Here is an 18,244-nt window from a genome sequence, read left to right as displayed (position 1 = left end):
AAAAAAATCTACATGAAAGAGTGAAAATGTAGGACATTGGAAAACCTATGTTAAAAAAAAAGAACAAAGATATAAGGATGTATCATAATGTTTCAAAAAAAGATTAATGTGTTAATGATGCTGGAAAATACCAAGAAATTAATGGAATAAATAGGTAGAATTTTCTGGATTGCAAGGGAAACTTAATGGTCAGGAAGTCAAGTTAATAGTTATCACCAAATTTGTTTTTTTAATGGATTGAAAGAGAAGAGAAACTTATCAGTGCAACACACTTGTGAGGTGTGTGTGTTACTTAATGCACACTTTGCATCATGTGTGTGTTTGCCCATATGTGTGCATGGGTGGTAAATCAGGTTACAAGGTAAATTTATTTCTTACTTTGCCCAGCTCTCTAGAATGTTTGAAAAATATTGAAACAATAAAGGAACAGAATAGCACATAGGAATTTGGAATATGATTAGGGTGATATTTCAAAGCCGTAGGAAAAAGAACTACTCAGTACAGGGTGTTCAGACCTTGGCTATCTATATAAAAATAATAATTTAATAAAGTTAGTGCCCTATCACACACAGTCCATAAATCTATATTTCCAAAGGATTAAAAACTGAAGGGTAAAAAACTCCTATGAAAATACTTCTGTAAAAATGATAGGAGAAAACAAAAACAATGAAACTTCTTCACAATAAAAAACACCTTGTAAATGTTTAAAGACAACTGGGAGACAATATTTGCAATTTCAATAAAAAGTGCAAATTAGAATTTAAAGTGTATAGCTGTCTCGCACCAATTAAAAAGCATATAAACCCAACAGGAAAATGCATACAGGGTATTAACACAAACACACACATATATACATGAGTATGTCCAACTCCAAAACGCAAATTAAAACAATAGTGATACAGCTTTTAGCACTCCTGCTGGCAAAGATGAAAGAATTTAATAATATCAAGTGGTGCTGGTCAGGAACTAAGGAGGATTACAGTCAATATGGGAGTGAGGGAATAGGTAAACTGCTACTTTGGAGGGCAAGTTGCAAGTATGTATTAAAATTAAAATGCACACAATTCCTAATTCAGCAATTCTACCCTGTAGCATTTATCCCAAAGGAACACACACAGTCACGCCCAGAGAAAGAGATGTAGAAAGAAGTGTTCATTATTGAATGGTTTACAACTGAAAACAATTAAGCAAACTAGGGTCCATTTAGAGGAAAATGTCTAAGAAAACTGGTATGTTTATACTGTGCACACAAGTAAAAAAAATAAGGTATGTCCATGTCACATGGCTAGATCTCAAGAATTAACACTGATCGACAACAAAAATATTCAGGACAATACATATGGATTTAAACCACTAATATTAAAGAATACAACACAATGTCCCATAGGACTCTACAGTTTCTATGAATACACACATACATCGAACAGAGGTTACCCCTGGAAAGAGTTCAGCTGAGACAGAAGCAGAGGGTGGTCAAAAGGGCTTTGACATCCTCTGACCAGCTGAGATTTTATCCCTTGAAATTCTATTTGGCTATTTTTTAAACATGCTTTATCCTTTTTTTTTTTTTTTTGATAGCATAATATTGTTTTCCCCTGTTTTACAATATTTCTTCTTCTATAACTCTACCTACTATTTCTGTAATCTTAAATTCTGGACAATCTAATCCTACTGTTACTTAGTTGACTCTCAGTCTTGGGGTCCACATCATTGTATTTTTATTTGTGAGTGAGTCCTCAGTCCAGATCCATAGCCAGAGCAGGCGACGTGTCCTGCCATAAATGTTTTCTTCCATTTGCTTTCCGGCAGAACCAGGGTCATGTTTGTGTTATTTCTCAGCTTGCAAGGCTCGTGTGTCACGCAGGGAATGTAAATTTGCAATCTAAATGCCACTGAGGGCAGGCCTTTGACTTTGAGTACTCAGGGAAGTCTTTGTTTTTGATTCAGAACAAAGCTAAAACCAGGAAGCCCACTTATCGAGGCCTTGTGCCGATCCACTCTGGTTCCCCACCCCTCCCCACCTCCCAGGTCAAATATTTTTCACCACGGTTATAGCCTTCTGAGGGTTTTCAGTTCCAGTTTTCTGGAAAGATCAGCTTTCTGGGGATTTTCAGTTGCTGCTCCTCTCCTTGCCTAGATTCAAGCCCTCGTTCTTAGGTCTGTGACTCTTAGAACTCAAATGCCCTGTCAACAAACACGAGGAAGACTAACAAGACTTCAGTTCACAGGCATGTACCTCCGCAGTCTTTTCATAAGTTGTGACGGCTGAGAAACATCATACACATTTGAACCTCCTTGAAGTCATTCTAGGGTCTTCTCTGCCACAAAGTATCTGAGCAGCCAAATGTAAGGGACTCACTATTCTTTTTCTTTTTCAGCTAAAAAACAAACAAACAAAAAAAACAAAAACAAACCAAAAAAACCCACTTCTTGTTCTCTCTTCCCGAACATCCTCTTCTCAATGTCATGGAACAGGTACCTGGCCCTGGAGTCTGAGAGGTCCTAACACTGACCTCTTGCCTGGCAGGCTCTAGGGAACATGGCTACCTTTCCTGACCTTACCTAGTCCTCCCAAATTTCACTCGATACCTTAATCTGAGTATCTCTTCCCTGAGTGACTGCTTTGTCTAACTCCTTGTCTCACCAGGACCTCATCGGGCCAGCTGCTCACATTTCAACATGGTAAATAAGATTTGTTATTGGGAGAGCCCACTCCAACATTACCAGGATGGTCAAGAATACTGCCCAGTGGTGTTTTGATTTTAACCTCTTTGGTTAAACTATAACACACTGATTGAGATACCAATCACTGTAATATGCAGAGGCAAAGAAAGGAAAATAAAAGTAACAATAAAGAAATGTTCTAATTGCTGTAATGCAAACAATGAATTTCAAGTGCTGACAATGGGAAACTTAGTTCAGTGATGTAAAAAAAAAAGTCCATTATCAAAAGAGAAGCTTTAAAACTCAGGGATATCAGAAAGGAAAAACAAAAACAAAAGAAAAAAAAAAAAAGAAAACTTTTATTCTCACTCGTCAATTATACTATCACCAATATATTCTTTATCTCTGCAAATGCAATTTGCACATATTTAAAAATAAGGCAATTAAAATACTTTTGTTTTTCATTGTTTCTGAAACTTTTTACATGGTTTCAAAAATAACGTAAGTTCCCTTAAAATAGACATAATTGTTTTAATAATGCTGTTGAAGGAAATGACTAATTGGGCCTTAAGAAAGACAGCATATATAATGAATAATAGCATGGCCCCTGGCGCCAGACCGCCTGGATTCAGAACCAAGCTCTGACTTACCACCTGGGCCCTTGGTCAGTTCACTTAATTTCTTTGTGCCTCCTTTTCCTCATTTGCAAATTGCAAACAGTAGTAGTACCCACTGCACAGGGATGTTATGAGGGCTAAATTAAGTTACATTTAGAAATATAAACATTGTATGAAGTCAGTCTCCAGCGTCTGTTAAATAAATAACTAACAACATTTTAAAAACACAAAATAAGTAAACAACCAGGCTTCCATGAATCAAAGGTCATGTTTCCCATTCTCCCAGGCACAGGATCTTGTGTTTCCCCCAGTCTCTAGCATCTTTGTTTTGTTTGTTTGTTTTTTAAGATTTTATTTATTTGACAGAGATTAAGAGAGCACAAGCAAAGGGAGAGGCAGGCAGTGGGAGAGGGTAAAGCAGACTCCCTGCTGAGCAGGGAGTCTAATGTGGGGCTTGATCCCAGGACTCCAGGATCATGACCTGAGCCAAAGGCAGCCGCTTAACCAACTGAGCCACCCAGGTGCCCCTCTAGCATCTTTGGTAAGTAAGCTGCTAAGAGCTGGGCCAATGTCATGCTGGTCCAAAATGTGCAACTAATGTATTATATTTGAATCTGTCTACAAGAAACATTTCATCTCTAGTTTCTAAAAGGGCCTGAGGGAAAGAGAAAACAGTAAGGACAACACAGAAATATATGTGAAGGGGGGTGGGGGGATGGGTGAGCCTGGTGGTAGTTATTAAGGAGGACGCATATTGCATGGAGACTGGGTGTGGCGTGTAAACAATGAATCTTGGAACCCTGAAAAAATAAAATTAAAAAAAAAAATACATGTGCAATTCAAGTAAACATTAATATGACCACATGAAAACATTCCATTCATCAAGGAGGTTCAAAATCCTAGCGATAGCAGTAGGAAGAAAGCCTATGGTTCCTAGAAAGCATAAACATATCTTCAGATTTAACTTCTATATTTCAGGAAGGCAGTTCCTAAGACCAAACTTTTTGATGTGAAGGCAACCAGAACAACAACCTACAGGAAAATGCAACCATGTAGGCCACAGGTTGGAAATCTAGTCTTTCAAAATGAATGTCAAATCTTTTCTTTTGTCAAATAAAAACAAATCCAGATCTATGTAAACAGAGATTTTATTCAAAAAGCCTTTCAATAAGGAAGATGCACCAAACTTTGGATCTGTCTGCAAGCATCTCAGAGTCAAACAGAAAATGCCTTTTTTTTCTAGGGAGGGGTAAGCAGGCCAGCAGGAACTTTTGAGAGGAAATGGGACAAACTAGGCGGGGGAGCAGGAAGCATGATCACACTGTAGTCAAGCATTAGTGCTGCTCAGACTTGGGGCAAACTAAAGTTCAGGGGCCTGGGAGGAAGAAAAAGCTTGTCTAAGGTTTGATCAAGCTAAGGCAGAAGGTAACTAACAAGTAACTAACAGACAACTACGGACCACTGGTCTCTTCACAGCAGCAAGAATACTTGTTTTAATGATAGTATTACAATAAAAGAGTAGTCAGGAGTTTAACCTTCCAAACAGGTTAGGTAAATAACCAGCCCCATATCAACTAAAATGTCCACTTTTTCCTCTCTTCTTGGACACTAACCCTTTTTACCCCAGGGTCCTTACTGGGTAGGGAAGGGGTGTGCTGCTGCCAACATTACCTGGATACTCAAAGGATTTGCAAACTTATGTTCTCATACGGATCTCTCTTAAAACAAAACTTCATCTGACAGAGGAAACCCAAAACTAGAACATGAAAACAGGGTTTCAAAAATTATTTGAAAGGCAACACATTTACCAGTCAGCGAGATGTTATGACTCTCCAAGAAAAGGTTGGAGTATTTTGTCATCATTACTTCTGGGATGGGTAGACTTGTAAGAGGTGAAGCTGTAAGAAGAAGAAAATGCGATCACATATTATTATCAAGATGAAATGACTATAAGCTAGTTTGTAAGAGCTAAAATGCTATATTGTACACGATTAATGAAAAATAAAATTAATCTAAAAAATAACATAGGATTGTTGTAAGTGCTTTTTTTGTTGTTGTTTTTTAAAGATTTTATTTATTTATTTGACAGACGGAGATCACAAGTAGGCAGAGAGGCAGGCAGGGTTGGGTGGGGATGCAGGCTCCCTGTTGAGCAGAGAGCCTGATGCGGGGCTCGATTCCAGGACCCTGAGATCATGACCTGAGCTGGAGGCAGAGGCTTTAACCCACTGAGCCACCCAGGTGCCCCTGCAAGTACTTTTTTAAAAAAGGTTTTATTTATTTGACAGAGAGAGCATGAGCAAAGGGGAGGGGCAGAGGGAGAGGGGATGCAGACTCCCTGCTAAGTAGGGAGCCCTATGTGGGGCTTGATCCCAGGACCCCAGGATCACGACCTGAGCTGAAGGCAGATGAGTCACCCAGGTGCCCTGTAATTACTTTTTACAATCTAGAATAAACTCCAAATATTGGAATAGAGACTGAGAACAAACAGGAGTTGTACAAGATAATAAAAAGAGTTTTCTACCCAAAAAGGGCAGTGCAAACATTCTTTTGGTATCAGATGGGAGATGAGGGAAGCATAGCTTTCATTCATATGAGAAAGAGAGAAACAGTTCTTAAGACTAAAGGACAATTAAAGACTGAAGAGATGACTGGAGAAAACATGTTATTGACTCTGTAAATGTGTTTACAATATTTAAATTCTAATTACACCTGTAACATTGTTCCTAAAATAGACAATTACTCTCACTCCTTTAAAAAAAACCTGTGATCCCTTTTGAACTACTGGAATCTAAAACTGTGAAAAAGGAAGCCAAGCTGAGTTTCAGTGCAGAATGCCTTCCTTCCTTTTCCATGGCACTGTCATTGACTCACTCGATAGCATTTTTAATTTCCCTGCCTAAAGGCCTTCCGGGGGATACACAAATTCCCTCTTCCATGCAGAGAGATCTGAATGGAGGCACCACAAGAACAGATGAAAACATAAGAGTATCTGCCAATCAAAATGAACCCTCCCTTCTTCCCAGGTGTCCCTCTTCTAGAGAGTCCTTCTCGGGCTTCCCACGTCTGACCAGCCGCCCCCTCCCAGCACACAGAGTACACTGCCCTCATTGCGGTAGACTCCCACATACTATGTTCTCATTGTATGAGGTACTGGTGTGTGTCTCCCACCAGAGCGTGAGCAAGGTTTAATAATTTATGAGGCAAAATGCAGTGGCTTACTTAAAAATAAAATCTTTGGGGGGCACTGTATTATTTGAAAGGCAACACATTTACCAGTCAGTGAGATGTTATGACTCCTCAAGGAAAGGTTAGAATATTTTGTCATCATTACTTCTGGGATGGGTAGACTTGTAAGGGGTGAAGCTGTAAGAAGGAGAAAATGCGATCACATATTATTATCAAGATGAAATGACTGCAAGCTAGTTTGTAACAGCTAAAATGCTATATTGTACATGATTAATGAAAAATAAAATTAATTTTAAAAATAACATAGAAGTGTTGTAAGTGCTTTTTTTTCTTTTTTAAAGAGTTTATTTATTTATTTGACAGACAGAGATCACAAGTAAACAGAGACGCAGGCGGCGGGGTGGGGGGGGGGTTGTGTGGGGGAAAGCAGGCTCCCTGCTGAGCAGAGAGCCTGATGTGGGGCTCCATCCCAGGACCCTGAGCCAGAGACAGAGGCTTTAACCCACGCGCCCCTGTAAGTGCTTTTTTAAAAAAGGTTTTATTTATTTGACAGAGAGAGCATGAGCAAAGGGGAGGGGCAGAGAGAGAGGGAGACATGACTCCCTGCTAAGTAGGGAGCCATACGTGGGGCTTGATCCCAGGACCCCAGGATCACGACCTGAGCTGAAGGCAGATGAGCCACCCAGGTGCCCTGTAATTACTTTTTTTTTTTTTTTTTAAGATTTTATTTATTTATTTGACAGAGATCACAAGTAGGCACAGAAGCAGGCAGAGTAAGGAGGAAGCAGGCTCTCTGCTGAGCAGAGAGCCCGATGTGGGGCTGGATCCCAGGACCCTGGGATCATGACCTGAGCCGAAGGCAGAAGCTTTAACCCACTGAGCCACCCAGGCGCCCCCTGTAATTACTTTTTACAATCTAGAATAAACTCCAAATATTGGAATAGAGACTGAGAACAAACAGAAGTTGTACAAGATAACAAAAAAAAATTTTTCTACCCAAAAAGGGCAGTGCAAACATTCCTTTGGTATCAGATGGGAGATGAGGGAAGCATAGCTTTCATTCATATGAGAAAGAGATAAACAGTTCTTAAGAGTAAAGGACAGGGCGCCTGGGTGGCTCAGTGGGTTAAGCCTCTGCCTTTGGCTCAGGTCATTATCTCAGGGTCCTGGGATCGAGGCCTGCATCCGGCACTCTCCTGCTTTCCTCTCACTCTCTCTGCCTGCCTCTCTGCCTACTTGTGATCGCTATCAAATAAATAAAATCTTAAAAAAAAAAAAAGACTAAAGGACAGTTAAAGACTGAACAGATAACTGGAGAAAACATGATATTGACTCTGTAAATGTGTTTACAATATTTAAATTCTAATTACACCTGTAACATTGTTCCTAAAATAGACAATTACTCTCACTCCTTTAAAAAAAGTCTGTGATCCCTTTTGAACTACTGGAATCTAAAACTGTGAAAAAGGAAGCCAAGCTGAGTTTCAGTGCAGAATGCCTTCCTTCCTTTTCCATGGCACTGTCATTGACTCACTCGATAGCATTTTTAATTTCCCTGCCTAAAGGCCTTCCGGGGGATACACAAATTCCCTCTTCCATGCAGAGAGATCTGAATGGAGGCACCACAAGAACAGATGAAAACATAAGAGTATCTGCCAATCAAAATGAACCCTCCCTTCTTCCCAGGTGTCCCTCTTCTAGAGAGTCCTTCTCGGGCTTCCCACGTCTGACCAGCCGCCCCCTCCCAGCACACAGAGTACACTGCCCTCATTGCGGTAGACTCCCACATACTATGTTCTCATTGTATGTGTGTGTCTCCCACCAGAGCGTGAGCAAGGATTAATAATTTATGAGGCAAAATGCAGTGGCTTACTTAAAAATAAAAACTTTGGGGGGCACTGTATTATTTGAAAGGCAACACATTTACCAGTCAGCGAGATGTTATGACTCTTCAAGGAAAGGTTAGAATATTTTGTCATCATTACTTCTGGGATGGGTAGACTTGTAAGAGGTGAAGCTGTAAGAAAAAGAAAATGCGATCACATATTATTATCAAGATGAAATGACTGCAAGCTAGTTTGTAACAGCTAATATGCTATCTTGTATACTATTAGTGAAAAATAGTGTTTTCAGGGAACTCCAAGGAATTAGATCTCATACATTCGCAGATATTCAGAAATATATTGGGCTATCAAATGCGACCAAATTTCCAACTTTGCTTTTTTAATTTTTTTTTAAAGATTTTATTTATTTGCCAGAGAGAGAGAGAGAGAGAGTACACACAAGCAGGCAGAGAGGCAGGCAGAGGCAGCGAGAGAAGCAGGCTCCCTGCCGAGCAAGGAGACCTATGCGGGACTCGATCCCAGGACCCTGGGATCATGACCTGAGCCAAAGGCAGCGGCTTAACCTACTGAGCCACCCAGGGGTCCCCAAATTTCCAACTTTTTCTATGTTCTTTTCTTTACTGAAAAATTTACTACTGACTTACATCAAGTAGCTTAAAAAAATTACTATTTGTAATTTCTTTATGAAACATACATGAAGATACTGAAGAATGAAATAAGACTGCCAGGAAAAAGACAGACACAAAGAGGCAGAAAGAAGGTGAGTGAACAAAGAGAGACAGAGAGACCATAATAAAGGGCATAAAACGAGGACAGAGAAGAGAAAATGGATACACAGCGAGAGTTTCTGTTGTTTGGTTTTCCAGCTACAGTTACAGACCAGCTCCACCAAACTGACTTTTGGCTCTCCTCTACCTCTTCTCTCACCTTTTTAAAATCTTTATTGAAAAAAAAAAAAGTTTCCATTTCCTCCCTTCCACTCTTCTCAAAACTTCCTTTTTCTTTCTTTTTTTTTTTTTTTTTTTTTTTTTTGGTACAGTGGCTACTGTTCTTTGTGGGGCATCAGAACTTATCTCCCGTAAAAACGACCCCAGCTCCATCAAATAAGTCAGAAAAGGGGAAAAGACTTATGACTGTAGTCTTGGCTGCATTCTTAAAAACTTCTCATTCAGTTTAAGTTAAACCTGAGCCTTTTTTTAAATTTCACTTTCCTAATACTCTGCGCAGAAACTTACTCCTAGTGCAAGATTAGATTTCCAGTTCTTTTCTTATGTGTATGAAAAATATTATCAAAGCTGGTGATCACCTCTGTTGCCTCAGCTTATGCACAGGTTTGACAACATTGCCTAATAAACAAATCTACCTAGCAGAACATCACTCTCCAGTAAGCTGTGTTCCAAAGGCTGGATCACTTCTAAAGCAGCTTAGGAAGGTGGAGGGCACTTTCTCATAAAGTCATCCTTCTAATGAATTTAATATGTAAATCGTACCACCCTCTGACAGTGATTATACAAGAAAATATGCCCTGAGTGCCTGACTGGGCTATCAAGAATAGAAAACATTTCTTCCACTCACATTTAATATTCGTTCATTCATATTCTTTCTGTCTCCATGTCTCTGTCTCTCTCTCTCTCTCTCACACACACACATATGCACACACAGCCCAAAAGGCTCCTATCAACATTCTTTTTCTGATGAAAAAAATTGTTTCTCCATTCTTAGGCATAGTTCACTTAGAGGTTGTATTTAAGAGGAAATATCTCAGGAAGATGAAAGTAGGTGCTATTGACTTACAGATAGGAAGCCAGGAGGGTGCAGATGGGAAGGAATGAGCTGTTCTAGATCATCTGTTCAGTGAAACGTGCAAAACATAGGCTTTGATATCTTTGCTTCCTTGCTAGGGAGTCTCCTTTCTTGGCCTAGCCTACTCCAGAGCTGAATGTAATTGTGAGGGTTCTCATCACACTCTTTATCCCTAAAACAAGTCCATAATCCTTTGAGATTAGTCTAATATTATTTATTCATATTATTAGTAGTATTATTCATACTATCAACAGCAATAAGAAAGTGACATAAGCTGAAAAAATGTGTTTTATTCTTATTTTATTTAAATAAGTGAGTATAGGGAGCACTTGATGCATGCTTGATGCTGGTAAGGAGCAGGAAGCTGAGCAAACTCGATCCCTACAGGACCACATGGATGATAATAACAGCGATTTAGGCCCCGAATTTGTAAGTGAGAGTCATTAAAATTTCAGAGTGCCACCCATTCATAGTATGACTATAACTAGCCCGTGTATTTTCCAACTTGGCAGGGGAGCGGCAGAGGAGGAAGCCTGATTTACATCTTTGAGAGACTCTGGAGGTGGAACAGAGGAGGAAATGATGCCACAGAGATAAGCTCAGAGGCTGGGGTTATTTTGCCATTTCTCGGTATCAGGCCTGGATGGGAGAGCCTACCTGTATTAGCACAAGAGAAGAGAGGTCTAGATGTGGCTTGGGCAAAATCTAAGCTCACAGGAGCTGATGGAATGGGAGGGGGAAAAAAAGCCAAGCTTCAAGAATAGAGAAGTTTGGGTAGCTCCAGAAGATACGAGCTGTTACGACCACTTCCCACTGCCTGTCCATAGATTAAAAATACAGACATCCATAAACCAGCCACCACCTGTACCCTAACTTCGTAACCCCTCTAAAGCATTTTTCTTGATCAGGCTCCAGATTCCACTGAACAAGCCCAAAGTGCAAAAGAACATGTATAATTTTTGTGGGTTGTTTTTTTTTTTTTTTTTTCTGCCTCAAGGAAAGTCCCTCCAAAAGACAATGTACACAAATGTCTTGAGTGGAAAAAGCAGGGCCTTCCACAGAAGGTGCTAGAATAGTAAAAGTGAGAAGTTCTTTGCTTAGCCAAGATTTTTTTTTTAAATCAAAGAAGTGGGAACGTAAACCTTATTGCTTTCCGTAGGAGGACAACTGGCAGGAGGCAGAGATTGGTGTTTAAAGGAAATTGGCAGGAGAGTAGGCAGATGTAGTTTGAATACTTCCCCTAAAGGATTAGGCTGAGTCACAAAAAGAAACACAAAATGGAGAGGCAGGAATTTGGATCCTAATCCAAGTCCTGCCTCTGACTTGTTACTCGGGGTTTCATTTCATGGGAAAAAGAGGGAGGATCAGAAGAGTCTAATACTGAGTGATGGCGCCAAGATCACAGCATACATTCCTCAAGTTGTCACGCTCACCCCTCTCTTAATCAGGGTGGGAAACTTTCCACCTAGCCTTCTTTTACAGTTAGTGGCAAGAATGCCACATTAAGAAGTAACAACTAATAGTTTTTCTAAAGATTAAAGATTTTTCTCCCTCTGCAGGGGCAAGGGGCATGCCAGTGTTGCATCAAAGAGCTGAGTAACGACCTAATTTTCACCTATTGTTAGTTTCTGTAAAATAGCAAAATGGTCTCTACTTAAATATCTGTCACATATTACATTTTAAAATAGACACTGCTAGATGGGTTTATAATTTATGCTATTAATCTTTTTAAGAGATAAACATGTTAGAATTTCTACTTACAATATTAAGGTAACATTTTTACATATTTAATTCTGGATCTCCATTTTAATTGAAGTAAATTGGGAAGAAAAAAAAGGATAAGTAACACTAGAACACTGCATTGGGTCTTCACATTTGCTTTTCTCTAGATCAGAAAAGTTCAGTCACGCCTCTGTTTAAGAATAAGCATTTTGGGGGCACCTGGCTGGCTCAGTTGGTTGAGCATCTGCCTTAGGCTCAGGCCGTGATTCCAGGGTCCTGGGATTGAGTCTGACACTGGGCTCCCTGCTTGGTGGGAAGCCTGCTTCTCCCTCTCCAACACCCCCTGCTTGTGTTCCCTCTCTTGTTATCTTTCTCTGTCAAGTAAATAAACATAATCTTTTTTAAAAAAAATAAACATTTTCTCTAAATCCCCCCCCAAAACAACTTTATTATATTTTATGATCCTGGAAGGGTCTAGACTTCATGTAGAGAAAGATGTAAGTAGAAGCTATTATTAGGATAAATATCATTCTCTCTCTTTCTCACTCTCCTCCATATAATGTACTGATTGCTATCAATATGCATAATTACCAATATTTTTAATAAATCTTAATTTTAGCATTCTGATACACAGTCTTATAAATGTACAGCCCAATTATAAAAACACTATAACCTAGGAGTGGATAATGCGTATTATTTATAAAACAAAGGTTTGGAATTCAGAATGTATTTTCTCATGGAAGCAGTGCTATATATAACCCCAAGATCCCATGCCAAATTGTAAAGGCCATTTAAGCCATGATATGGCTAAAGTATAGCATTAAAATATCTAAATACCAACATTTCTAATAAACAGTGCTTTTAGAGTTCTACTTCTGGAAGCTAGGAATACAGTATTCTTATCCCGTCTGTAATGGCAATAGTAGAAAGAGGAGAAGGGGAGAATAAGGCTATATTGATTCCCAGACACTATAATCCACAGAGAGTTTGTCAAGAAGAGAAGGTTTGGCAAGAAAATAAATTCCTGATGGGGACATTTATAAGTCAGACTTCTAAGTCAGGGACAGTTAAAAAAACAAACAGGAAGCCCATATTTTTTCTACATAGAATGAGAACCACTGGGCAAAAAGGCCATTCTTAGGGGCGCCTGGGTGGCTCAGTCGGTTAGGCATCTCTTGATTCCAGCTCAGGTTATGATCTCAGGGTTGTGAGGGTGAGCCCTGCACTGGGCTCTGCGCTGGGCATGGAGGCTGCTTAACATTCTCCTTCTCCCTCGGCCCCTCCCCCACTCCACTTGCACACCTTCACACACACACTCTCTCTCTCTTAAAAAAAAAAAAAGGGGGGGGCCATTTGTAGACCAACAAAAAAAACCTGAAGAACAATTAAAAAGCCTAATAGCAAGAACAGTGTGCACTTTTCCCAAGCCTTGTAAAACTGGTTTTAAGCCTTGGTCATACTGAAATATAAACAAATTGATCTTTCCTTTGAAAACGGATTATTGCAATAAAATACACGTCAAAAGGCAGCGTTAAAAACTCTTGTTTCAGACTACCTCTAAACGGTCATTAAAATATGTTAACAGTGAATCTTAGACCAAATAAAACACCAGAAGTCTCACTAGCATTCCTGTTCTTTCTAATGACTGTGGGTTTCTCCAGTGTTCCACCCACTAGATTTTTCTTTGATAAGACCTAGATTCTGTTCAGTGGTTCTCAACTGGAGCTGACTTTTGCCCTCCACGGGCCACGTAGCAATGTCTGGAGACATGTGGATGCCACAACTTGGAGGAGGTTACTACTCGTATCTAATAGGTTACAGTAGTTTCCTAGGGCTGCCAGAAAAAATTACCACAAATATGGCAGCTTAAAACACCAGAAGTTTATTCTCTCATAGTTCTGGAGACTGGAAGCTTGAAATCAAGGTGCAGGGCTTTGCCCCCTCTGGAGGCTCAAAACCTCCCGCCTCTTCCTAGCTTTTGGGGGTGGCCAGCAATCCTTGGCATTCCTTGACTCGTACCGTCCTCACTCCCATCTCTGGCTCCATATCACAGCCATCTTCTCTCTGAGTATGTCTGTCTCCCTATCCAAATCTCCCTCTGGTTTCTTTCATAAAGACCACAGTCATTGGGTTAAAGGTCTACCCTAATCTAGTATGACCTCATGCTAACTTGATTACATCTGCAAAGACGTTACTCTCAAATGATCAGTTTCATGGGTACAAACAGTCAGGACTTGAACACGACTTTTTTAGAGACACAACTCACCCACTACATAAGAGAGGCCAGAGCTGCTGCTAAGCATTCTGCAATGACAATGTCCCACAACAGAGAATTATCCAGCCCCAAATGTCAATAATGCCAAGGCTGAGAAACCCTGATTTCACAGCAGGAATATCCTCAACTCTGATTCTTCAAAGGGATGTTTTTTAATAATCTTCAAATGGCCCTGTGGCCCTGAGGTCCTTTTGATGTATTTTACGTGTAGATATTTTAAAGCAAGAACATTTCTTACCACCCTTTTTGGCCAACCCCACTCTTGCCAGGAGCCTATTTTGAGGACCTTTTATGGAGAGGCACTAAGTGCTACATGGAGTTTTAAAATGCAAACCAGGAAATCTGTTATAGCTATTAGCTATCTCCAGACTTTTGGCTACATCCTGAAAGCACTTTGGGCTTCAAGATCAATCAAATGAGATATCTAAATTCCCTTCCAGGATCTCAGAACTACGTTATTATAAGGCTATAAAAATGAGTCTATCTTGGGAGTAGAGATACATTAGTAATGATATAATCACAACTTTAAAACTTGCAGAAAAACGTTATTTTCGATTAAAAGAATAACACCAGTTTCAAAGATAACATCCATTATTTCTACACTGACAACATATTATTTGAGAGAGTTTATTATGTGTGAAGAGTGACTATGTTTTATCAGGAGTAGGGGGTTTTATTTTTAATAAAACGTTTTGAAGTTTTTTTCTTTCTTTTCTTTTCAAGATTTTAAGTATTCTCTACACCCAACCTGGGTTGTGAACTCACAACCTCGAGATCAAGAGTCATAGGCGCCACTGACTGAGCCACCCAGGTTTTTTCTAATACGTCACTGTGTGTCCCAGTTGTTTATTTCTACAATTCACATTATATTACGAAATACGGGAGACCAATGATACAAAAGTAATTTCAAAAGAGGACAGTCCAGGACAAACAGCCTCCACACTTATAATCTGTTTGAGGACAACTACTCCTTTGGAAAAAGGTACTTAATTACATAAACTGATGACAGTTTCTCAACTCTCATTATGGCCTAATGTCTATGCTAAGTAAAGCTTTCTCAGAAAGAGGTGAAATTCTTTTTGCTTCTTTTCAAAAGATCTCAGACAAAAGGGTTGAGTACAGAATAAAGAATTCTTCCCCCCAACCACCTGAGAATCTGCTGCTAACCTGATGACTCATCCCCCTCTAGAACATGACTGTGCATTCCCAGGAAGGACCTACTTCCACTCCACTTCATCCCCACGCGGCCATCAGAGTTGGGAAATTGACGCTGATGCATTACCATCTCACCCTGCACCTCATCGAGGTTTCATCAAAAGTCCTATAGATGTATTTTTCAGCCAAAGGTTGAGTTCAGAATTACATGCTGCCCTCAGCTGCCATGGCCCCTCTATTCTCCTACACTCTCTCTCAGCTTTAGCCATTCTTGACTCTTACAACCAGTAGAGTTCCAGTATGGTTATGTTGTAATGTAACTAGATTTGGAGTAGACCTTTGGCAAATACATCACAGAGGGGATGTTGTGCTCTCTCATGGCATCCTATCATGGCCCATTTCTCTTCCTCTCTTTGCTGATGGCTTTTACTTTGATCGTTTGTTTACAGCAGTGTCTGCCAGGCTTCTCTACAATAAAGAAGAATTTTTTTTCTTTTTCTCTTTTTCCTTTTCTTTTTCTCTTTTCATGAATACTACTTTATGTATTTTGTGGGAACTTACTTTAAAACTATGTAGTATCTTGTGTCTCATCAAACTTTCAATTGATTCATTTAATTAATTTATATCAGTATGTACTCAGGAATACCTGTATTATTCAATGAGCATTATTCAGTGGCTACTAATGGATACAAGTCCATTAGCCTTATTATTTATGTTGATGCTCAATTTGTCCCAGATCTGTCCAGTGGGAGCCCTTTGGCTCTTGTATCCTTCTGACATGGCCCATCATTCTTTGAGCACTTCACTGCTCTCTGGCACAAGAGGTTCTGGGCTTGTCTTATCCTTTCTCCTCCCTATTCATAAAATCAGCCATTTCTCCAAGAAGTCCTCGTTCCACTAGTAAAGAATGGTATGTAGATCAAGATCGGACTCACCACTATTGGGAAATCATTTCTCCACTTCAGTGGGCAGAGTAATATGTACCTGTATATTCACACATACACATATATATAAAGATATAGGTGATATATATGCATTATACATATATTTACACATATACACATTCATGCATCTGTTATATAGATATAGAAATGAAAGATAGATCATGACAGATCTGAAGTCATGAATTTATGCCAATGCTGTCAGTTGCAATCCAACGCCACAAGCTTTACTCTGGTTTTCCCCCTTTCTTTCCTTCTTCTCTAGAGAAAAACCCAGATCCTGTTACCCTTACTAGCTTTACTTACTTGCTCAGTCTCCCTGTATGCAACTAATCTCCCTTTGCCACTGCAACTCTTAACTCCGAAGAAATGTCTTCCACACCACTCCGCTCCGACATCCTCCACTACTTGCCCTCTGCATGCTTAACCTACACCACCAGATCAGGACCAGACACCACAATGTCAGGCTGCCCCTGCGTAGAAACCTGTCACTCTGCTCAGCTCTGAGGCCGATCTAGGACCCTTCTCTGCAGGAGCACCCACTTCCCTGTGCTCAGGCTCTAGGACTCTACATGGAGCCACTCCCCTACCCGGATGCCTTCCAGACTTGTCTCAGCCTCTAATTCCCTGACCTGGGACCCTCTGGCTTCCTCCAGCAAGGGAGGTTGCCTCCTAGCATTCCCCAACCTAACAACTATAGGACCCATTCCCATAAGGAAGAGAAGGAGATGGGGACAAAAGGTCAGAACAAAAGAACAGGAAGAGGAAAAGGCAATTGAACTAATTCTTAACGTATGCTTATATAATTTTAAGTGTGATGATAATTTAAGGTCACAATTTTGATGCATCAGCTACAACTCCATTAAAGATAAGGTAAGATAAGGTTATACTTAATCTGTTCCTTTAAACAATTTAAATGACTTGAAACTGCTAAAACACTGCTGAAGTTTTCTTTTAGACACAGACTAACACAATGTCAAGAGCATGTAGGTGCTTGAATAACATTTGTTCTCACAAATATTTATTGCTAGGCAGTTGCTGTGTACGCATGTATGTGGGTTGGGGAGTGTCTCTAGAAAGGAAGGTGATTGATCAGGAGAGTATATAAGCAATGTCCTCCAGAAGCTAACGATGATTGTTTCAAACGACGCCCCTGCAGACACATTTTTCAAAAGATAAACATGACCTGACCCCTTCCCTCAATTTTCTACTTAAGAGTAATAATAAAGATGTTTAAATAGCCCCATTTATCCAATATTTGCTTTTATAAACCTACTTTACCTTTCTTATTTAATTGAAACAGCTTAAAAGAATTAAGGTGAGTACCTGTGCCAAACTTTATTCTAGAACTCCAAGTATGTTAGCATGTCCTTTGGCTCCAGTCAAGCATTTAGATCCATACACTGTGCCCTGTCAGTGGTTCCAAACTTTCATAGACATGCCCAGTTATCTCACAGACAACTGAGTATTGTGTTTAAGAAAACAGGCATTGGAGGGGGCGCCTGGCTGTCTCAGTCAGTAGAGCAAACAACCCTTGATCTCAGGGTCATGAGTTCAAGCCCCCTATTGCGTTCAGAGCTTACCAGAAACATAAAAAAATAAAGAAAGAAAGAAAATAGGCGTTGGGAGTCAGACTGAACAATGCTAAGTTTCCTGTTCTACTACTTAAGTAGTTATACACACTTGGGCAATCATTTAATCTCCCTAAATTCCAATGTCCTCATCTGAAAGTAAGGGGCAATAAAAACTAACTCATAGGGTTATACACTGCACAGTGCAATGCCTGGCACATAGTTGTTATATAGTAAATATGACCAATCATAACCATTTTTATTATTAAATTTTGACCCAAAGTCTTAGGTTTACAGAAAACCTATTTCCAAGTTAGTTCAATGCACCCAGATAAAAAAATACCCAGTAAACTTCATAACAGCCATTAGCAAAGAGGAAACAGAATCTCACAGAGATCCATAGAGTCTATACAATGAGATAAGGTTGCTTCACAACTTTTTAAATTTTATTTATTTCTTTTTC

General features: G+C 39.7%; 1 protein-coding gene across 1 annotated transcript in view; it reads right to left on the bottom strand.

The window, feature by feature from the left end:
* The window catches only part of EMB (embigin), a 45,896-nt gene that overhangs the window by 25,753 nt on the left and 1,899 nt on the right, over window positions 1-18,244 (bottom strand). Inside the window, exons 2-4 of the mRNA XM_080804966.1 lie at window positions 8,398-8,487; window positions 6,558-6,647; window positions 5,090-5,179 (exon numbers count right to left, since the gene is read on the bottom strand). Of these exons, the coding sequence (XP_080661092.1) occupies window positions 5,090-5,179; window positions 6,558-6,647; window positions 8,398-8,487 (270 nt within the window). The remainder of the gene's footprint in view (window positions 1-5,089; window positions 5,180-6,557; window positions 6,648-8,397; window positions 8,488-18,244) is intronic.

This window comes from Martes martes (genome assembly GCF_963455335.1).
Source record: "Martes martes genome assembly, chromosome: 5".
Classification (NCBI taxonomy): Eukaryota; Metazoa; Chordata; class Mammalia; order Carnivora; family Mustelidae; genus Martes; species Martes martes.
Note: the sequence above shows the minus strand (reverse complement) of the source record. Positions and strands in the feature narration are given on the sequence as shown.